The following is a 23,929-nucleotide window of genomic DNA, read 5'->3' as shown; positions in this document are numbered from 1 at the left end:
GCCTGGATTTATTTTTACTTGATAGCTGAAGTGCCAACTTATGTTTGTCACTGCTGAAAGAAAGGCTTTTATTTATTGCTTACTTTTAAACAGTACCATCTTATTGATAGTATTTCCTAGTATTTAATTCATTTATTTATTGGGATTTAAAGTAACTTTCCTATTTTTATTCATAATTGACATTGATTTGCAACTTTGTTTCTTTGGGCAACTGCTGTTTTAAAAGGCACATTGGCCATGAGACTTTTTCTGAGGTACTAAAAAAACCCTCAGGGCTGCATATAGCAGAAGTGATAACCCTAGCCCACAAACTCTGAATTCCTAAAGAAGGTGTCGGATTTCTAAAATTCTCTTAGGGTCCTCCGGGAGCCGGCTTCTGGGAGATAGAGTCTCGAAGTTCGAGCGCTCGCCGCGCGTGGTTATGTGTGGGACTTGCTCGCCTGCAGCTCCTTCTGCGCATGTGCAATACCCTTTGGGCTCTACCTCTAAAAAGTCTCAGGGGCTATTGTGGCAGACGGTTCTGAAGAGTCTGGGTCTGCGCCCCCGGCTGAGCAGGTGCGGCCCGAGTGGGAGTGGCAGACGAAGCAGAATGGTTGGGCGACAGCTGAGGGGTACCCTACGCAGCTCCAGCGAGCCGGCGTGGGGCAGGGACCCTCGGCGTCAGAACCTGAGAAGGCGGACAGGTAGGCGCTGCCTAGGCGGAGTCTCCGTCAGGGGAAGTAGCCAGCGTCGGGCGAGGGGACACGGGACCTCGGTGAGGCTGCGGTTCCGCATGTGTCCGGCCTTTCCACGAGGTGGACAGCGTAGACGCGAGCCGCGAGCCCGGCAAGTGCATAGGCGTGATGTGATGGGTGAGCCCTGCCTGAAAGAGGGGGCGGGTTTGAGGGACGCTTCGGTTCAGGGCAGAACTTGGTACACAGGAATTATCCGGCAGTTACCTCGTGACACTTGATTTCCTCATGTGTAAAACTCAAGGAATTAATAACATGTGCCTCGTGGGGTTGTTCAGAAGATTGAATAATGTAACATAGTGCCTGCCAGTAAATATTAGCTGCTGATGTTCATAGAAATAATCATTCTTCTCACTCATTAGTTTGTGGCTCAGACCTTCTCATGTAGGATAGTGTAACTCTCCGCTTTGTGACAAATTAGGACATTGAGACTGAAAGGACAGTTATATATTAAAAGTCATGAAACTATCTGGTAACTAGAAGACAAACATTTTCTCCAAATGTATGATCTTCTGCCTTTACTGTCTTGATTATGAAAGCCAGCTTTGCATCATCCGCAGCACTTAGCAGAAATAATTTGACGTGTTAAGACATAATTTGAACGTTTGAATATTTCCATGTAGCACCTCTGTATCTGAGATTTCTGAATGCTTTTGGAGTCCTTGGAACGGGCAGCATAATTGTTTCTGAGTTCTGTTAACAGTCTAGCTTTCTCTGTGTTCTGAGCAGCACGCGTTTGAGTTTATTCAAGGTCTTACGTGATATTCTGTGGAATAAAGTGTACAAAGAGTTGAACTGAAGGTTCCAGTTAAATGAATTTGTCCCTTAGACGCATTTCTCATATATTTTGGAATAAAGTGCCTCTTGTGAAGTAAGAAGGAGAAGCCTCTAGGAACAGAATACGACGTGGGAGAGAACTGCTCCACCATTTGAATGAGTTTCTTAGCAGAGCAGGTCCCAGGTTTGAAGCACCTGTTCAACGTGAATGAAATTTGGATGATGTTGCCACATTCAGAAGCCATCATAGGCTGCCTAGTGGAACAAAGTCCAGACTTTGTTTTAGAAGAGAGGGGAACTGGGCTGAGAGGAATGAGGGAGGGTTAGGCTACTCAGGAAACTTAACTTCATTGGAAAGGTTTTGAGGAAAAGGTATGGGGAAAGGAGCTTTAAGCTAGATTGGAATACATTCTGTTTTACCAATCCTGGTTTAACCCCACTTTCTATTTTTCACTCACTGGTCCCAGATTTTGAGCTCTTATCATAGTGAATCTGACATCTAAAAATATTCTGATGATTTTCTTACGCATATCAGTATAAGAAGAGTTTTCTATTTGTCTTGTTAAAAAGTTGGGAAAAATTGGCTCTGAGGGTGCAAGTGAATTTCCCTGGTTTTGTGTTAGTGGCAGAGCCGAGAAGATATGTTGAGTCTCCTGATACCCAGGCCAGTGGCTGCTGCATCATCACTGGTAAAACGTTTATTAAAAGGCAACTCTTTGAGGATCTATACATTTTAAACTTTTATCCATTTTTAATGGTTTTTTTAATTAGTTGATTTTTTAATTGGAATATCATTGACTTACAGTGCTTCAGGGGTACAGCAAAGTGATTCAGTTACATATGTATTTATACACACACACACACACACATGTATGGATGCATCCTTAATAAGTCATTTCAGTCATGTCCAACTCTGTGATCCTATGGACTGTAGCCTGCCAGGCTCCTCTGTCCATGGGATTCTCCAGGCAGGAATACTGGAGTGGGTTGTTGTGCCCTCCTCCAGGGGAACCTTCTCAACCCAGAACCCATGTCTCTTATGTCTCCTGAATTAACAGGTGGGTTCTTTACCACTAGTGCTACCTGTGAAGCGTATGTGTGTATATATGTGTGTGTGTGTGTGTGTGTGTGTGTGTACATACTTTTTCAGATTCTTTTCCCTTATAGTTTATTATAAGATATTATAATATATATATAGTTTCTTGTGCTATACAGTAAGTCCTTGTTATTTATCTATACATATACATTGGAAAAACACTTAAAAAAGTAATGTTGCCTTAAAGTGCCTCCTTCCCTTTTTTCATAGCTTTGGGTGAATTCTCTGTTTCAAGTAGTAAATAAGAAAATAACCATGTATGTTACAATATTTGCTGTATAACTTAATGAAGGCTTAGTGTTCCTTCACTTAGAGTATTGTAATTTAACCAATTTCCTTATAATTTTTTAATTTCTTTCAAATAAAGAGCTACATATGTTGTTTTTAAAAAGTAGAAACTAATTTCATTCAGCCAGTGAAAATTTTTTGCACCCAATATCTGCATGACCATATCACAGTCACACATAGACATGTGGATACTTTTTCCATATGTCCCTTCTTGCCCCTTCTCCAGGATGAAAAGGATATTCCTTCACAGAGAAGCATTTTAACCAGGTGATGTTTGTAGCTATTTAAATATGCAAATCCAAGAGTTGCAGGCAATCTGTACCTCTAATGATTTTATTCCTCTTTTTCTATTCCGGCTATACCTTCAGAGATTTCAGCATTTTTCCAAGACCAGCAAAATATGAAGAAATTCTGTGTGAGTTGTTGTAAGTCTTTCTACAGTTTGTTTTACAATGTATTTTATGAGGTTAATGAGTCCTAGACTTGAAACAGAACAGTAGAAATATATCAAATGAACCTGAGGGAAACAGTCTAGCATAATTGTTCTCAAACTTTAATGTGCATTAAAATCACCTGGAAAGTTTGTAAAACCCAGAATGAGGCCTGAGATTGCAGGTGATGGTGATATTAACCTTTCCAGGCCAGTAGCATTGGAATAGTAAGTCACTAGAGCAGAGTTGGCAAGGAGACACACACACACACACTCTCTCTCTCTCTCTCTGGCTCTCTCTCTGTCTCTAAGAGGTTATGCGGTTATCAGAGTGAGCTGCAAATATTTCTGACTGTTCTGGTAGTTATGGCCAAAAATAAGACTCTTACATGGCTTTCATTGATCATGTGAATAAAGCTGCCTGATTCCTTTTGGAACCTAAAGACTTTCTGGCATTGAAATCTGAAAACAAAACAAAACAAAACCTTTTGTTTCTTTTCATGTAAATGATGAACATCCTTCTAGTGACAACCATGAAATAAATGCCTGAAATCATTCTTCAATGGATGCCAATAATGGTCCCAAGTAAAACTCAGTTAATGAGGTTTCTCAGGAGACCATATTACTGATGCTTGTGTAGACAGCTTTCTGTTGTCTACAGGATTTTTTTTCCCCACTCCTGGATAAAACTATTGTTAGAACATCTACAGAATAAGTTGACTGCATGTCCTTATAATAAACTTATAAAATTCTCTATCTTGCTTGATATGTAGTGTTCAGTTAATAGAAGAAATTTCTGCACATAATCAAATTTCAGTCTCCTTCATGCAGAATTCTTCCTCATCGTTTGCTAGAATTTGGTCAGTATAAGTCACCAATAATATATATTATTTAAACACATGTAAACAATTAGCCATTTTAACTTTAGTATTTCTTGGCTGTGCTGTGTACACAGCATGCAGGATCTTAGTTCCCTAACCAGGAATCAAACCCGTTCCCCCCTGCAGTGGAAGAAGAGTCCTAACCACGAGACATCTAAGTCCCCTACTTAGCCATTTTAAAGTGTAAGTTCAGTGGCATTTAATACATTCACAGTGTTGTGCAAGCATCATCACTCTCTAGTCCCAGAACATTTCCATCATCCCTGAATGAAACCTAATACCCTTTAAAGTCATTATCTATTCCCCTTTTTACCCCAGTCACTGGCAACCACTAATTTATGCTCTGATTTTAAAGACTTGCCTCTTCTAGCTATTTTATATAAATGTAACTATACAATTTGTGTTTTTTTGTGTCTTCCTCTTAATATAATGTTTTCAAGCTTCATCCATATTGTTGTATGTATCAGACTTTATTCCTTCCCCCCAGCTTTGTTAAGGTATAATTGACAAAATTGTAAGATATTTCAGTTGTATATCATGACAGTTTGATGTGAAAGGATTCCTCCCATCTAGTAAACACATCTGCCACCTCACATATTTATCTTTTTTTGTGTATGAGATATTTAAGTTCTCTCTTAGCAAATTTCTAACACTTAGCAAACATTGTTATATAGTACAGTGTTATCGACATAGTCACCATGTTATACATTAGATTCTCAGACCTTTTTCTTTTTTTTTTCTTTTATTTTTTTTTAATTTTTTATTCCTTTATTTCTCATGTGTTCCCCATCCTGAACCCTCCTCCCTCCTCCCTCCCCATACCATCCCTCTGGAATTTAGAAAGATGGTAACGATAACCCTGTATACGAGACAGCAAAAGAGACACTGATGTATAGAATAGGCTTATGGACTCTGTGGGAGAGGGAGAGGGTGGGAAGATTTGGGAGAATGACCTTTTTCATTTTATAGCTAATAGTATCCTTTTACCAAGATTTCATTTCTTTTCGTGACTCAATAATATTCCACTGTATTGATGTACCTCATTTTGTTTATACAGTTATCAATTAATAGACACCTTACAGCTACTGTGAATAGTGCTGCTGTCAATATTTGTATACATTTTTGTTCGAAAACCTGTTTACTGCCTGTATCATTGCATCTTTTCCTGTCTTGAATATTCTCATTAAAGTAATGGTTCTCTTTTTTCTTTTAAAGAAAGAAAACCTGTTTTTAACTGTGGTATTGGCTTAGTAGTGCAAGTGCTGGGTCCTGTGTTAATTATTTTTAACTACATGAGCAACCACTAAACTTTTTCACAACAGCTGCACAATTTTACATTTTTACTAACAATATATGAGATTTCCTGTTTTTCCTCATCCTCAACAGCACTTGTTGTCTACATTTTTTTTATTATAGCCTTCCTAGTGTATGTGAAGTCATATCTTACTTTTCCCTAATAACCAATGATCACCTTTTTATGTGCTTGTTGGGTAGTTCTATATCTACTTTGTGGACGTGTCTGTTCATGTCTTTTGTCCATCTTTAAATTGGGTTGTTTAATATCAAAGCATTTTGAGTTCTAGGCTTTCATCAGATATGATTTTAAAGTATTTTTTCCCATTCTTTGACTTGTTTTTCCATTCTCTTGATTGTATATACTTTGAATCAAAAAGGTTTTAATTTTGATGAGTTTAGTTTATATATTTATCTTTTATTGTATGTGCTGTTGATGTCGTATCTAAGAACTTTTTGGCAAATCAGGAGCATGAAGATTTACTATGTTTTCTTCTAAAAGTGTTTTAGCTCATATTTTTAGGTCTTTGATCTATTTTGAGTTAAGTTTGCATATATAACAGGAAGGGATCCAATCTTGTTTATTTGTATGTGGATATCCCATTGTCCCCACACCATTTGTTGAAGATGCTGTTTTTCCCCCTATTGAATGGCCTTGGTACTCTTGTTGAGAATTAGTTGACCAGAGATGTATAGGTTTGTGCTAAATCGCTTCAGTCATATCTGACTCTTTGCAACCCTATAGACTGTAGTCCATCAGGCTCTTGTCTCCATGAGATTCTCCAGGCAAGAATACTGATGTGGGCTACCACGCCATCCTCCAAGGGAATCTTTCCAACCCAGGGATTGAACCACATCTCTTATGTCTTCTGCATTGGCAGGTGAGTTCGTTACCACTAGCCCCACCTGGTTAGTATAGGTTTATTTCCAGACTTTCAGTTTCGTTCACTGGATTTATATGTGTTTCGTTATGCCAGTTCTGTACTGTTTAGATTCTCTAGCTTTGTGGCAAGTTTTGAAGTTAAGATGTGTTAGTTTTGTGATTTGTTTCTCTTTGTCAAGGTTGTTTTGGTTATTTGAGGTTTCTTGCATTTCCATGATTTTCAGATTTAAAGATCATGTCCATTTCTGCAAAAAAAGTCCAGTGGATTTTTCATCAAATATGTGAAACTCTGGGGAGTATTCTGATCTTGACTATATTAAGTATTTTATCCCATGAACAAGGAATGTCCTTCCACTTATTTAGGTCTTTAATTTCTTTCAACAAAGTTTTGTAATTATCAGTGAATATAAATCTTGTACCTCATTGATTAACTCTGTTCTGAAGTATTTTATTCTTTTGGATGCTATCATAAGTAGAGCTGTTTTCTTAATTTACTTTTGGATTGTTCATTGTCAGTGTGTAGTAAAACAACAGAGTTTTTTTTGTGTTAATCTTGTGTTCTACAATTTTATTGAATTTATTAGCTTTAATAGTTTTTTGATGGATTCTTTGGGATTTTCTGTGTATAGAATTATGTTCTACAGATAGAGGTAGTTTTACTTAACTCTTTCTAATTTGGATGCCTTTATTTATTTTTATTACCTGATTTTCTCTAGCTGGAACTTCTTTTACAGTGTTGAATAGAAGTGCCCAAAGTGAATATTCTCGTCTTGTTCCTCACTTAAGTGGGAAAGCTTTCAGTCTTTTACCCTTGAATATTTTTAGCTGTGAGTTTTTCATGCATGCCTTTATATCATGTTGAGAAGTTCACTTCTGTTCCTAGTTTATTGAGTGATTTTATCCTGAAAAGGTTTTTATTGTAGTCAAATGCTTTTTCTGCTTCATTTGAGCAATTTGTGGGGATTTTTATCATTATTTAGTATATTAAATTGATTTTCTCATGTTGCATTCCTGGTATAAATTCTACTTCATCGTGATTCATGATTGATTGATTGCTGCACCAGATGGCTTGTGGAATCCTGGTTCCCCTATCAGGGGTCGAATCTGTGCCTCCTGCAGTGGAAGTACAGAGTCCTAACTACTGGACTGCCAGCAAATTCCCCATGACCCTTTTCATATGTTGTTTGGGCTCAATCTTACAGTATTTTGTTGAGTATATTACATTTATATTCATAAGGCATATTGACCTGTAATTTCATTTCATTGTGATTCCTTTATTTGGCTTAAATATTAGGGTAATTAACACTGGCCTCATTGAATTAAGAATTACAGTTTACCCTTGAACTACATAGGTTTAAACTGCATAGGTCCACTCATGTAGATTTTTTTTTTAAATTTTATTTTATTTTTAAACTTTACATAATTGTATTAGTTCTGCCAAATATCAAAATGAATCCATCACAGGTATACATGTGCTCCCCATCCTGAACCCTCCTCCCTCCTCCCTCCCCATACCATCCCTCTGGGTCGTCCTCATGTAGATTTTTTTAAGTGCTAAATATTACAGTACTGCACAATCCACAGTTGGTTGAGTCTACAGGTGCAGAAACAGATAAGGAGGGCCAACTCTAACTGCACTGAGGTCATCACCCCTAACCCTGTTTTTTTCAGGGGTCGACTATTTCTTCCATTTATTTTTGGAAGAGCTTGGGAAGAATTAGTGTTAATTCTTCTTTAAATGTTTGCTAAAATTCACCAGTGAAGTCATCTGGTTCTGGACTTTCCTTTGTTGAGAGATTTTTGATTACTGATTTGATCTCTTTGCTTGCTATTTACTTTTGTATTTCTTCCTGAGTCAATTGGTTATTTCTGTGTTTCTAGGAATTTATTCATTTAAGTTTCTAATTTTTTGACATATAATTGTTTGTAGTATTGTCTTTTTATTTTTATTTTCTTTTTATTTCTGTTAGGTCAGTAAAAGTATTTTCATTTCTGATTTTAATATTTTGAGTCTTTTCTCTTTTTTCTTTGTCATTCTGGCTAAAGGTTTGTTAATATTGTTGATTTATTTTCAGAGAAGCAACTTTTGGCTTTGTTCATTCTATTTTTATACTCCACTTATTTATCTCTCTAATTTTTATTGTCTTTCTTCTTGCCAGAGACAAGAATATATAATCCTTACTATATCACAGTATCACCAGGATAGAGACAAATGGGGAGAACACTGTCTGATTACAGAAGCAGAGATTGGAGTATTGCACCTTCAATCTAAAAATTGTCACATATTGCTGGCTACCATCAGAAATGAAGGGGAGGCAAAGATAATATCTGTCTAGAGTCACAGAGGCAATTTTTAAAAATTCTAATATTTATTTAAGATTGGTCCAAGTTGATTAATACTGTATTTATTAAAGCCATATAATGTCTTATTATGAGACCATACCACATTTTAGTTTTCCATTTCTTTACTGAAAGACACTTGTCATTTCCATTTTTTCATTGTCATGTATAATACAGGCATACCTTGTTTTATTGTGCTTTGCTTTATTGCACTTAACAGATACTGCATTATTATTATTTTTTAATAAATTGAAGGTTTATGTTAACCCTGCATTGAGTCTTTGGCACATTGTTCCAAAAGCATACGCGCTTGATATCAATGTGTCATATTTTGGTAATTTTCACAATATTTCAACTTTTTCATTATTATTATATTTGTCATGGTGATCTGTGATCAGTGATCTTTGATGTTACTATTGTAATTGTTTTGGACCCCCACAAACCACATTCATGTAAGATTAACTTACATATTGTATGTGTTCTGGCTGTTCTACCAACCAGCTGTTTCCAAGTTTCTTTACCTTTCCTCAGGCCTCCACATTCCCTGAGACAAAAAAGTATTGGCATTAGACCAGTTAATAACTCTACAATGGCCTCTCAGTGTCAAAGTGAAAGTAAGAGTCATACATCTCTTGCTTTAAATCAAAAGCTGGAAATGATTAAATTTAGTGAGGAAAGCATTTTGAAAGCCTAGACAGACCAAAAACTAGGCCTCTTGCACCAAACTGTTAATCAAGTTGTGAATGCAAAAGAAAAGTACTTAAAGGAAATTAAAAGTGCTACTCCAGTAAACACACACATGATAAAGTGAAACAGCCTTATTATGATATGAAAGTTTTAGTGGTTTGGATAGAAAATGAAACAAGCCACAACATTCCCTTAAATGAAAACCTAATCCAGAGGAAGACCCTAATTCTCTTTTCTACAATTCCATGAAGGCTGAAAGAGGTGAAGAAAGCATCAGAAGAAATGTTTGAAGTTAGCAGAGACTGGTTCATGAGGTTTAAGGAAAGAAGCTGTCTCCATACCATCAAAGTGCAAGGTGAAGCAGCAGGTGCTGTTGTAGAAACTGCAGTAAGTTATCCAGGAGATCTAGCTAAGGTAATTCGTGAGGTGGGTATACTAAATAGATTTTCAGTGTAGACAAAACATCCTATAGCCAGAAAAAGACAGAACTTCCCTGGTGGTCCAGTGGCTAAGACTCCATGTTCCCAGTGCAGGGGGCCCAGGTTTGATCCCTGGTCAGGGAACTAGATTCTGCATGCTGCAACTAAGAGTTCACATGTTGCAACTAAAGTTCTTACATAATGCAACTAAAAGATCCCACGTGCCACAGTGAAGATTCCATGTGCTGCACCTAAGATCCAGCACATCAAAATAAATAAATCTTTTTTTTTTTTTTAATCATTAAAATGTCAATTTTTTAAAAAATTTGAAGATGCCATCCAGGACTTTCATAGCTAGAGAGAAGTCAATGCCTGGCTTCAAAGGACAGGCTGACTCTCTTGTTAGGGGCTATTGCAACTGTTGATTTTAAGTTGAAGCCAGTGCTCATTTGGCATATGAAAAGTCCTAGGTCCCTTAAGAATCTTCTCTGCTTTTGCTCTGTAAATGGAAGAACAGAGCCTGGATGACCTCACATTGGTTTACAACATGGTTTGGTAAATATTTTAAGCCCACTATTGAGACTTACTGCTCAGAAAAAAAAATTCCTTTCAAAATATTACTTTGTTGACAGTGCACCTAGTCATCCAAGAGCTCTGATTGAGATGTACAATGAGATTAATGTTGTTTTCAATGCCTGCTAATACAACATCTGCAGCCCACAGATCTAAGAGTGGTTTTGCTGTTCACATCTTATTATTTAAGAAATACATTTTGTAAGGTTTTAGCTGCCATAGATAATGATTCTTCTGATGGATCTGGTAAAGTAAGTTAAAAACCTTCTGGAAAGGATTCACCATTCTGGAAACCGTTAGGAATGTTTCTAATTCATAGGAAGAGGTTTGTGTATCGACATTAACAGTCATTTGGAAGAAGTTGATTTCAGCCCTCATGGATGACTTTGAGGAATTGAAGACTTCAATGGAGGAAGCAATTGCAGATATGGTAGAAATAGCAAGAGAACTAGAATCAGAAGTGGAGCGTGAGGATGTTACTGAATTACTCAATCTCTTGGTACAACTTTACTGATGAGGAGTTGCTTCTTATAAATGAGCAAAGAAAGTGGTTTCTTGAGATGGAATCTACTCTTGATGAAAACTGTGAAACAGTCTGTTCAGTTATGGGAAGTAAATACTCAGGTGCCTACCTACATTTTTTTCTAAATCATAAATTTGTAAATAAATTTCCCAGATGCAAGAGTAACCAGATATTTTGGACACCCCTATTCTACAGGTGTTAGGTCCAAAATTATTCAATAACTCATTCCTTGAATACCTCTATAGCTTTTAATCTTATCATAGTCCTGAATGGCACTCTCTTATGTGCTAATTGTTATTCTTTTAACTATATATTTTAGATGTATACTTGGTTATGCTGTGGCCCTATGTTCATGAGTATCACTCTAATATTTTTTTAACCTCCTCAGTGAAACCTACCCTAATAGCAGGAATAGATCTTTTGTCCCCTTTGTAATCTCTATCAACTTTGCCATCTTCTCACTATAATAACCTCTTATTGTAGTTATATGCATGTATGTTTGTTTTCAGATTATATGCACCTTGATAAAAATAACATTGCTTTGTCTTCAGATTCCCTCAAAGTAGGAGAGTTCTTTATGGCTTGCAGGCACCAATAACTTATAACAATAGTAGGGAATATCTATTATGATTTCTCCCTCTCCAACCAAGTAGAATGCAAAAGTAGACATCACACACATTTTTATTAATTCAGAATAGTGAACAGTATAACCACTTCATGCATATTTTCCATGTCTCCCAGTTATGATTACTTGAATTTGAACACAAATGTGCTATTTCAGGGATCCTTATCATTTGAGGATGTAACTGTGGGCTCCACTCAGGAGGAATGGCAGAAGCTGGACCCTGCTCAGAGGACCCTGTACAGGGATGTGATGCTGGAGAACTATAGTCACCTCATCTCAGTGGGTAGGGATTGTTTTCCATGTAGATTCCTAGTTGCACATCCTTGCTTGGTTGCTAAATCCTGTGGAAGCTTTTTTGGGTTTGATCATATTTAGGCTTCAGATTTAGGGTGAGTAGAAGGATTGTTGAAACACTGTAAAGAATGTTTTTCTTTTTCTAGTAAAAGTTTGAAATGGGTGTCTGAAGCTTCATTTTCTGTTTTCTTCAGAAGCCCCAAAGCCTGTGAGTCTAGCCCAATTCCCATGTCATTTCCTGTTCACAGGGTATTGCATCCCTAAACCAGAACTGATCTTCAAGTTGGAACAAGGAGAGCATCCATGGGTATTAGAGGCAGAGTCTCCAAGCCAGAGCTACCCAGGTGAGTTAAGGTGTGTTAAATAGGACACCTGGTGACAGGTATGAATTCTTTTTATTCTTAATTTTTGCTCATATGTTCATTTTTTCATTCAACAAATATTGAGTACCCACGAGCATCACTCAGGTTTTAGGTGTTGGAAATACATCAGTGAACTAAATTTTGTCCCTGACCTCATGGAGCTTACATTCTGATAGGGAGAGAAGGACAATCAACAAACAACAACACATGTATATATATAAAATATGCCAGTAAATACCAAGGAAATCGAGAAGGGTAAGAATGATGGAGTGTTATACTTTAGAAAGGATATCAAGAAGGGCTTTCTGATGATATCAACTTGAATAAAATGAGAATGAGACTCGTGGAGAGTCTTGATGGCAAAGGTAACATCAAATGTCAGTCTCCTAAGGCAATGATGTATTTGATGTGTTTGAGGACACATAAATATCACTCTGGATTGGGGGAAATGAATGAGCAATGAATAGTAAGAGTTGGCATTGTAAAGGCACTGGGAGCTCAAATTATGTAGGGCCATTTGGGCCATGATAAGGACTTTGATTTTATTCTGAGATGAGAAGCCATTGGCATAATTTAACCCAGTAAGCAACATACATTGATATGTCTTTTAAATTGATCTCTCTAACTGCTGAGTGAAGAAAATATTGGGGGAAGAGGGCTGAAAGCAAGAACATCAATCAGAATAGTATTTCTGTCTGTGTAAATGTGACGGTAGCTTATCCTTGGTTGAAAGTGGTGAGGAAGAATAAAAGTGATTGGCTTATGGATGTATGTTGAAGGTGGGAACCTATAAGATTTGCTGTTGAATTGGACAAGGAATATGAAAAAAAGACAAGAATCAAGAAAGACTCCAAGGATTTCATCCAGAAAAACTGGATCAATGAGCACCAATTGCCAAGATTGGGAAAAAATGGGGAGAAACAGTTTGGGAGGACTTAATAGGACTTTAATGGCAATGGCAAGCCACTCCAGTACTCTTGCCTAGAAAATCCCATGGATGGAGGAGCCTGGTAGGCTGCAGTCCATGGGGTCGGTACAAGTCGGACGCGACTGAGTGACTTCACTTTCACTTTTCACTTTTACACAATGGAGAAGGCAATGGCAACCCACTCCAGTGTTCTTGCCTGGAGAATCCCAGGGACGGCAGAGCCTGGTGGGCTGCCGTCTATGGGGTTGCACAGAGTCAGACACGACTGAAGCGACTTAGCAGTAGCAATAGGAGTTTAAATTGCACACATTGAGTTTCAGGTGACTATAAAATATCCAGGTTTACTTGTGAATCAGCATTTGGGTATATAAGCAGAAGTAGATTAGGGAAGAATCCAGGTGGTAGATATTTATTTGAAAAGTGTCAGCTATCACAGTATTTAAAGCTTCAAAATGTAGTATTTAAAGCTAAGGGATTAGATAACATCTCTCCTTAGGAGGAGGAATGCACATATTTGAAAGGTCTGAAGGCTTATACCCTGGGACACTACCTTTCAGAAGACATGAGAATGAGATGACTCAGAAGAAAAAAGAGAAGAAGCATTTGCAGATTGGGTGGAGAATGTGGTGTCCTATAGCTAAGTGAAGATGGTATTTAAAGGACAGAATGAACTTCTTTGAAGAAGGATGTGTGAAGTCAGCATTTTCTCCATCCTTGCCTTAGGTCATCCACAATCATTAATATAAATGAGCAATACAAATTCAGTTTATGACACTAGAGAATATCTAAAATCGCAAATCAGCACAAGTATAAAAGTGTTAAAATCACTGAAAAACTCAAGTAGGAGTAGGCAGGTGGATGGAAAAAAGCATTTCTCTTCGTAAGAGAAGTTGGCAAAGTACTTTTCGGGGACAAAGTCAAGTAAATACTCTTGAGGTGTGAAACCTAACCTTTAGATTAACCACAATGTTGCCCCCAGGGAGGTAGAACTTCTTTGGATACAGTTTGGTTCTGTAAAGCAGACTCACTCGGGCTAAGTGTGGAAACAGATACTTAAACCGTATTTTTAAGTAGCAGTCTTATTTCTCTGACAATGTAAGAAAAGAGACTTTCTGTTTGTGGGGGGAAAAAAAGACCCTCTCAGACACCTAAACGTGGGTTAATAAACTTACATGCTGTCTTAGTGGGTAATCCTAGAACACTGAATTTAAAGCAAAAACTTACTTGATAGTAATTAGCTAGGATGTACAGTCAGTTCAGTCACTCAGTCGTGTCCAACTCTTCGTGACTCCATGGACTGCTGCACGCCAGGCTTCCCTGTCCATCACCAATTCCTGGAGCTTAATCAAACTCATGTACAGATCACCTTAAAAAATGAGCAAATGAGGAGTAAGGCTGGTGAAGAGGAATGGTAGGTGCAAAGGGGCCATTACCTAGTTAGCTATGGCTCTATGATAAGCACCTCTGATTTCACAGTCAGCAAGACTTCATAGTCTTCATGTGAACCACTGTGTCCTCAAACAGTCTGCCAGAGAGGTGGAAGGGAAGTTTCTGTCTTCTTGTTCCTCTCTCTCATTAGATAAGACTGGTCTGTAGAGTGTTTAACTCCCTCTCACTTATGGATTATATCAAACAGCCTCTCTAGGTAACTGCTGGGGAAGCCAGAGTCTTCCTGGCTCCAGTTCAGCTCCTTAGGCAATGTAGTCTCTGTGAAGTCAGCACAACTTTTGGTGTTCCTCAGTTGGTAGCTGCAGTGGTGCCAACCCTGACTCCATGATTACCAACAGAGCAAGCCACTTGCTACTCTCTTGAGAAAGGAATGCAGATCTGAGTTGATCTATATACCAAGTCTGGTATGTGTGTAAAGCACTTGTTCATAAGGAATTATCCTGTTGGCCTAAGACATGGCTCTATTCCTTCTCCCAAGTAAACCTCATTTAGTTGGCTGTTTCTTAAAAAGCTCATGTTCTTTGAAGCTGAATAATCAAAAAGGAACCAGCACAAATTCATTCAAGACAATTACAAGAAAAAAGGGGTGGAAAAGGTAACAAAAGGAGTAGATTAGATAAAGTTGTCTTATGATCACAGGGAGAAGGCAGTGGCATCTCACTCCAGTACTCTTGCCTGGAAAATCCCATGGATGGAGGAGCCTGGTAGGCTACAGTCCATGGGGTCTCAAAGAGTTGGACATGACTGAGTGACTTCACTTTCACTTTTCACTTCATGCATTGGAGAAGGAAATGGCAACCCACTCCAGTATTCTTGCCTGGAGAATCCCAGGGACAGAGAAGCCTGGTGGGTTGCTGTCTGTGGGGTCTCACAGAGTCGGACATGACTGAAGCAACTTAGCAGCAGCAGAAGCATGATCATAGTAGTTATAAAGTACATAAGAAATGTTATAAAATATTGAATCATGAATTTTAAATAGGATAATGCATCAATTACTATTGTGATAGAAGAATTCAAGAAATCTGCTGCTGCTGCTAAGTTGCTTCAGTCATGTCCAACTCTGTGTGACCCCATAGACGGCAGCCCACCAGGCTCCCCTGTTCCTGGGATTCTCCAGGCAAGAACACTGGAGTGGGTTGCCATTTCCTTCTCCAATGCATGAAAGTGAAAAGTGAAAGTGAAGTCACTCAGTTGTGTCTGACTCTTTGTGACCCCAGGGACTGGAGCCTACCAGGCTCCTCTGTCCATGGGATTTTCCAGGCAAGAGTACTGGAGTGGGGTGCCATTGCCTTCTCCGAAGAAATATGCTAGTAAGGTAGAAAACAATTATGGGACGTCAAATTCAGAAAACAGTTGAAACAAAATCAGTGAAGTAAACAAATTAGAGTAATCTTAAGGAAGAATAGATACTGCTAAAATTATATACAGAAAGATGAGAAAAATAAGCAAGAAGAAACTGACATAAAATTTGAAGTAAATAACAGAATAAAAGAGATTCAATATGCATTCCATAAAAGCAATTTCTTCTCCAAAATAGAAAATCTTAATAACAGCCAGAGGGAAAGTCACATTGCCTCCTAAGGAATGAGACACTGCTCAGTTGAGTTCAGTTCAGTTGCTCAGCTGTGTCCGACTCTTTGCGACCCCATGAATTGCAGCACACCAGGCCTCTCTGTCCATCACCAACTCCCGGCATTCACCCAAACTCACGTCCATCGAGTTGGTGATGCCATCCAGCCATCTCATCCTCTGTTGTCCCCTTCTCCTGCCCCCAATCCCTCCCAACATCAGAGTCTTTTCCAATGAATCAGCTCTTCGCATGAGATGGCCAAAGTACTGGAGTTTCAGCTTTAGCATCATCCCTTCCAAAGAACACCCAGGACCGATCTCCTTTAGAATGGACTGGTTGGATCTCCTTGCAGCCCAAGGGACTCTCAAAAGTTTTCTTCAACACCACAGTTCAAAAGCATCAATTCTTTGGCGCTCAGCTTTCTTCACAGTCCAACTCTCACATCCGTACATGACTACTGGAAAAACCTTAGCCTTGACTAGACGGACCTTTGTTGGCAAAGTAATGTCTCTGCTTTTTAATATGTTGTCTAGGTTGGTCATAACTTTCCTTCCAAGGAGTAAGTGTCTTTTAATTTCATGGCTGCAATCACCATCTGCAGTGATTTTGGAGCCCCCAAAAATAAAGTCAGCCACTGTTTCCCCATCTATTTGCCATGAAGTGATGGGACCGGATGCCATGGTCTTAGTTTTCTGAATGTTGAGCTTTAAGCCAACTTATTCACTCTCCTCTTTCACTTTCAAGAGGATTTTTAGTTCCTCTTCACTTTCTGCCATAAGGGTGGTGTGAGAAACTGCTAGAGACATCTAAATTGAAGCAAAAAAAAAAAAAGTCAATCTAGAATAATGAACTCAGCAAACTATTTTTTAAACGATGAGATTTGTCGAAGAGAAATAAAGCCAGATACTAGTTAAAGGCGATATAGGTTTTATTCATTAGCTATTGCAGTAGGGGGATAAAGTTTTTTTTTCTAAAACTGAGTTCAACTCTAAATACAGCAAAGACAGCTGAGGATTTGTAGCCAACAGAGTGAAGGGGTAAGTGAATAGAAAATTACTAAGAGTTAACATCAAGAGTAAGGAGATTCTTGCTAAACTGACCTTACAGAATTCTTGCTAAATTCAGGCCAAGGGTTTATATATCAAGGTTGAAACATGAGGAACTTTGGGCGAGGAAATACCAAGGGTGAGGAGATTCTCCCTAGACTGACAAGGATTCTTGCTAAAACTGCTCAGGAGAAACAGACACGAAAGGCAAGGTTGAGACCTAGTCAAGAATAGGTCTCAGAGGAGCTTAACTAAAATTTAGTCAAGGAGAGAATCTTTGTCAGGATATATCGTTAAATTTGGATTGGTTCTGAAATAAATTATAGAAGCAATACCTTTTAGTGTATAATTTTGTTAGTATAATTCTAACAGAGATACTACAGGAAGAGAAAAAAAAATGAAACCTAAAGAATACTTGAGAGGAGTGGTAAGCAACAAGAAATTAGTAAACTTATAGGTAAGTCTAAATAATATATGGGTAAAAATTATGATACCTAATTTGTACGGCTAAAAAAGACTATGATATACTAAAAGACAGTTTCATAATTGAATTGGGAGTTGATCAAATTGCATTTGATTCTTCTGTTAGAAAAAGAGTTTCAGATTATAGAATCACTTTAGATTTTAAGTTAAATATTAATGACAAAATTTAAGGGACAGCCACCTAAAGTGGAGAAACAGGTGTGTATAACTTTGAAAGTTGTATAGAGGAGAAAATGGAAAAGATAACAAAAAACCAAATCAGTCTAAAACAAAGGAAGAAAGGTAGAGTAGAAGTAGTGATAAAGCTGACAGATATAAAGCAGAAAGTAAAATGTAGGAGACAATGTGATATAATAATGACCATAATTGTGTAAGGACTAAATTTACCAATCAGAAGTAAAATTGTCACATTGGATCTTCAAAAATAAAATTAATCTCTAAGACATCAGATTTTAGTGACTTGATATTTGTCTTTAGCATCTTTTGCTTTTGCAGTATTCAATGTTTTACCTGTCTGCAGAGTATCTCTTATAGGATACTCCAGTTCGTCCAGTATAGCAAGAACTACTATTGAAATCATCATTCACAAAGCACAATCTTCCATACTTATTTTCATTCATTAGATTCTATGAACCTTCTACTCTTAAAACTGATATACCATCATTTTATTTTTCTCTCATCCTTTCTTACAGATACTATTGTTATACTTTTGTAAAAGCGTTAAAAATATTTTTATTTTCTCATTTTCCACTGAGACCACCCAAAACACTAACCATATTCTTTTAGTTTGTTCTAATTTCCAAATGAAATTATATTCTCCCCAAACTATTTAGTTTATCATGTTATTAACTTGAGTTACTTTTTCCCCAAAATGTAATATATGACATCTAAGTTTTTCTTTTTTAATCATGCTTAAAATACTGCTATATCTCATCTCTGTGGAACAAAACTGGGGCTGCTAAACTCCCATTTAATCCTTCATGAATATGATCCATATATATGCTTTCCTTTCCTACAGCTATGTCTTGGATTCTGTATACTTAATGATTCTCATGAATTAGTATGTGAAAGTACATGGAGCAGAGCCTGGGTTGTGGTGATAGTTTGTTAATTTTCCTGTTATTGTTATTATTAACATTTTTTAGCTTTTGTTTTTACTCTCCTTTTTAGATTGTTTTTTTATTTTGTTTGCCCAGCTTTTTGAAATGTTTCTTGCTTGTTTTGATTTGCCTTACCAGCTATAGATTCTGATTCTTGGTAGTGTATGGATATTGAATGAGGCTATTTTCTTATCTATGTTATACTTTCTCCAAAGAGAGCCTATCTTATTTTGTTATATAACTTATAATGGATATTGGATCATTTCTTAATTGTAACTCTTGATGAATGAGAGGCCCTTTATATTGATTCATTCAGACAACACTGAAAGAAAATAACTTTTCAATTCAGATATTGAGTTATAAACCTCTAGATTCCTGTTCAGAAATTAAAGGTTTGAACAAAACTTGAGATTTGTGTTTTTGAAACCACACGACTTGTTAAGAACCACTAATTCCAGTACTCAAAGGAAATCTGAGGTAAATACTTGTAAGATCATAGGTTTCAGTTAGAAAAAGGAGGAGAAAAAAAAGACAGCTGAATATTTTAAATTTTAGCAGTTAATAGAGGGTGTTTATGCTACAAAGGGTTAGGGTGACTGTGTGGATCACAATAAACTGTGGAAAATTCTGAAAGAGATGGGAATACCAGACCACCTGATCTGCCTCTTGAGAAATCTGTATGCAGGTCAGGAAGCAACAGTTAGAACTGGACATGGAACAACAGACTGGTTCCAAATAGGAAAAGGAGTACGTCAAGGCTATATATTGTCACCCTGTTTATTTAACTTATATGCAGAGTACATCGTGAGAAACGCTGGACTGGAAGAAACACAAGCTGGAATCAAGATTGCCGGGAGAAATATCAATAACCTCAGATATGCAGATGACACCACCCTTATGGCAGAAAGTGAAGAGGCACTCAAAAGCCTCTTGATGAAAGTGAAAACTGGAGAGTGAAAAAGTTGGCTTAAAGCTCAACATTCAGAAAATTAAGATCATGGCATGTGGTCCCATCACTTCATGGGAAATAGATGGGGAAACAGTGGAAACAGTGGCTGACTTTATTTTTCTGGGCTCCAAAATCACTGCAGATGGTGACTGCAGCCATGAAATTAAAAGACGCTTACTCCTTGGAAGGAAAGTTATGACCAACCTAGATAGCATATTCAAAAGCAGAGACGTTACTTTGCCAACAAAGGTCCGTCTAGTCAAGGCTATGGTTTTTCCTGTGGTCATGTATGGATGTGAGAGTTGGACTGTGAAGAAGGCTGAGTGCCGAAGAATTGATGCTTTTGAACTGTGGTGTTGGAGAAGACTCTTGAGAGTCCCTTGGACTGCAAGGAGATCCAACCAGTCCATTCTGAAGGAGATCAGCTCTGGGATTTCTTTGGAAGGAATGATGCTAAAGCTGAAACTCCAGTACTTTGGCCACCTCATGTGAAGAGTTGACTCATTGGAAAAGACTCTGATGCTGGGAGGGATTGGGGGCAAGAGGAGGAGGGGACGACAGAGGATGAGATGGCTGGATGGCATCACTGACTCGATGGACGTGAGTCTGAGTGAACTCCGGGAGTTGGTGATGGACAGGGAGGCCTGGCGTGCTGCGATTCATGGGGTCGCAAAGAGTCGTACACGACTGAGCGACTGATTTGATCTGATCTGATGCTACAAAGGAGTATTATTCAGTGTTGTGACAGAATTAGATGTACAGAATGTAATTGTTTTTAAATTTCAATATAAATATAACTTGGAATTGTAGAGATGTTGTAAAGATTTATTTGGAAACAGATATGACACAGTGTAATTTCCCTGATGTTTAATGTTTAGGTTCTGAGCAAAGCCAAAATGGAAATGTAAGCCTGTTTACTGAAAGTCTTGGTTGAACTTGATCAATTTCTGGCAATCTAATAGTCTGTCATTTTGAGAAAGAATACATTTATTATAGCTTTGTGGTGTGATAGTATAGATACCCAATATGAATATAGTTGGTAAAAAGTATTTTTTCCCCTAGAATTGTATCTATAGTCTAATTTGTCTAATGTTGCTTGGAAGCAAAGGGATCTGGGCAGGTTTTTGAGTAAGGTCATCATTGTTATATTGTATATACTGAATAGGAAGATAATAAGGTGAAGTCTAGCTGAGAATTCTTAGGGTAAATAAATATAAGTATCAGTAATTATTTTAGGTTAGGTCCTCCATGGTTTTAAATATAAATAAAACACAGAAATGTAGAGATCTGTTTAGAAGTTAAAAAAATGTATTAATGTATTAAACTCATCACAGCAAATTTAAGATGAGGAAAAGTTAGCATTTGTTAGTAGGGTAAGATAACTTTTGCAGAAGCTTAGAGAATAATATGAATATACCAAAACTGAAAACAAATAGATCTGGCCCTCTTTCAATCTTTCTTGTCTCTTTGATTTTACATTCCTGGTAGACATTTGTAGACTTTGTAAGTCACATGAGTAGAGGGAGAATAAGAAAGTAGGCTGCTACAGGTCTTCTTAAGCAGGAACAAATTGGTGCTTTTCTATAAATTTAATTTTATATAAATTTAATCAGTATAATAAATTAATATATAAAACATTAAAATAATTTTAAAAAGAGAATTCAACTAGAAACACTGGAAACATGTAAAGCATAGAGATTTATCTATAGTATATTAAGTATAAGAAAATTAGATAACGTCTAATTTGTTTCCTTCAAAAGATCAAATCAATCCTCTGATATCTCTCCAGGGTACTCTTATATACTAATCTTCATTTCCTTTCTGGTTTTCTGCATTTCTCAGACCTGGCTCAGTCTTTTTCCCCCAAAATATGTCTTCCTTTATTCACTGTGCTTTTATTTATTTTTAACCCCTATAGTAAGTCTTGAAGTATTTACCTATGTAAACATTGTCAAATGTAGATGTCTTTATTCTGAGTTTTTATTCCCCATTTCCACTGTGTCAAGTTTTGTTTCTTTCTTCTAAGCTGAAACAATGGGGCACACAGACATCTTGGATTACTCTTATTTAAAGAAACTGAGTCAATCATATAAAAGGGTATTTGTATATAAGGGTAAGTTTATCATAATTATAATAAAATTAATAATGTACAGTTTTTTGCTTATTTCTAGCAGTCTGCAGGATTGTTAATCGGCTGGAACAGATTCAGGAAATGCACGACAGAGATTTCTGGCAAGCTCCATTTATCAACGACAAAACACTGACTATATAGAAAGGTAATGTATTAGGGAAAATGTTTAATTTCAGCACATACCCAGTTCCTTTCATAAAAATACCCTGTAAATGTGACACAAGTGGGATGAGTTTGAAATATATTTCAGAATTAATTATTGAGAAAAACTATTTAAGAAAGAAGTTTGGTGAACTCAGTGCATATGAAAAATTATTCCTTCATGTTAACCATGAAAAGCTCATGTAAGAGAGAAACCTTATGAATTAATTCAGAATAGAAAGTATGTCAGTCAAAATGAAGACTTCTTTCCATATGAGAAAATTAAACATGTAGAGCAGTCTTTTGAATATAAAGAATGTGGTGAAGATTTCTGTGAGAAGACAGTTTCATCACATATAAACAAGCTCACAAAATACAAGGTCCTTGTGAACATAATGAATGTGACAAAACATTCTGTAATTATTCAGTTCTCATGGTCCATAAGATAAGAGAAAGTCTTTATGAGTTTAGTGAATATGGTAAAACCTTTGAAAAGGTACCTCTCTTGAGACATTTGAAGCTCAAAGATTACGAACATAATGACAGTAGATAATTTCAGCAGATCAAACTTTCTTGACACAGAAAGAACATTTGAATGCAATAACCTGGGGGAACCTTTCTGGAAGTCAGTTCTTAATGTAACTCAGAAAACGTGCATAGGAGACAAGGTCTATGAATGTAATGAATGTGAAAAAGCATTCTGTGAAAAGTCAAAACTCACCAAACAGCAGAGAGTACATACAGGAGAGAAACATTATGAATGTAATGAATGTGGGAAATGCTTCTCTAGGAAATTCCTTCTCACTTTACATCAGCGAATCCACACTGGAGAGAAACCCTATGAATGTAATGTATGTTGAAAATCCTTCTCTAGGAATTCATACCTCATAATTCATCAGAGAATTCACACAGGAGAGAAACCTTATGAATGTAAAGAATGTGGAAAAAGCTTCTACCATAAGTCATATCTCACAATACACCAGAGAATTCACACAGGGGAGAAACCTATGAATGTAGTCAATGTGGGAAAACCTTCATAAGCAACTCAGTTCTCACAATACATCAGAAAACACACACAGGTGAGAAATTCTGTAAGTGTAATCAGTGTGGGAAATTCTTCAGGAATTCATACCTTACAATACATCAGAGAACTCACACAGGTGAGAAACCATATGAATGTAAGGTATGTGGGAAAACCTTTTGTCATAAGTCATATGTCACCAAACACCATAAAACTCACATAGGGGGGAAACCCTATTAATGTAATGAGTGTGGGAAAACCTTCAGTCGCAATTCAGGCCTAAAAGTACACCAGAGAACACACACAAAGGAGAAACCCTATGAATGTAATGAATGTGGGAAATCATTCTCTGAGAAATCAGTCCTCACGGTACATCAGAGAATACATACTGGGGAGAAACCTTACAAGTGTAATGAATGTGGAAAAACCTTTTACAATAAGTCGGATCTCACTAAACACCAGAGAACTCACACAGGTGAGAAACCCTATGAATGTAAGGAATGTAGGAAATTCTTCTCTAGAAATTTATATCTTACAGTTCACCAGAGAACTCACACAGGGGAGAAATCCTATGTGTGTAAAAAATTTGGGAAAACCTTTTACTATAAGTCTGACTATACGGTACATAAGAGAACACACAGAGGGGAGAAGTTGTATTACTGTGATCAGTGTGGGAAAACCTTCATTTGCAATTCTGTCCTCAGATCACATCAGAGAACTCACACAGGGGAGAAGCCCTATGAATGTAACGATTGTGGGAAATCTTTCTCTGAAAAATCAGTCCTTATTGTACATCAGAGGATACACACAGGGGAAAAACCTTATAAGGGTAATGAATGTGGGAAGCCCTTCTATCGTAAGTCAGATCTCACTAAACATCAGAGAACACACACGGGAAAAACCCTATGA

The 23,929-nt window shown here is 37.2% G+C and overlaps 2 protein-coding genes across 2 annotated transcripts; both read left to right on the top strand.

Annotated features, from left to right (window-relative positions):
• Positions 1–9,535: 9,535 nt before the first annotated feature.
• On the top strand, positions 9,536–22,005 carry LOC100138479 (zinc finger protein 33B). The gene is made up of 4 exons (XM_059882660.1): positions 9,536–9,820; positions 11,703–11,829; positions 12,089–12,184; positions 21,899–22,005. The coding sequence occupies exons 1-4, from the start codon at positions 9,689–9,691 to the stop codon at positions 21,997–21,999; spliced, it is 456 nt and encodes a 151-aa protein (XP_059738643.1). The 5' UTR covers positions 9,536–9,688; the 3' UTR covers positions 22,000–22,005.
• Positions 22,006–22,538: 533 nt separating this feature from the next.
• LOC104970930 (zinc finger protein 658B) lies at positions 22,539–23,929 on the top strand. The gene is given in 2 exon segments (XM_059882656.1): positions 22,539–23,001; positions 23,004–23,929. Coding segments are annotated over 2 exon segments (1,389 nt in total).

Source organism: Bos taurus, chromosome 28, assembly GCF_002263795.3.
Source record: "Bos taurus isolate L1 Dominette 01449 registration number 42190680 breed Hereford chromosome 28, ARS-UCD2.0, whole genome shotgun sequence".
In the NCBI taxonomy this organism is placed as follows: Eukaryota; Metazoa; Chordata; class Mammalia; order Artiodactyla; family Bovidae; genus Bos; species Bos taurus.
This window is presented reverse-complemented; position numbering and strand designations above follow the sequence as displayed.

Bases quoted from the DNA above. Each gene is read 5' to 3' on its own strand.
- LOC100138479 (XM_059882660.1), top strand. From the start codon at position 9,689: ATGTTTGAAGTTAGCAGAGACTGGTTCATGAGGTTTAAGGAAAGAAGC. The intron at 11,830-12,088 runs GTAGGGATTGTT...TCCTGTTCACAG, and splicing joins TAGTCACCTCATCTCAGTGG to GGTATTGCATCCCTAAACCA. The intron at 12,185-21,898 runs GTGAGTTAAGGT...GCTTATTTCTAG, and splicing joins TCCAAGCCAGAGCTACCCAG to CAGTCTGCAGGATTGTTAAT.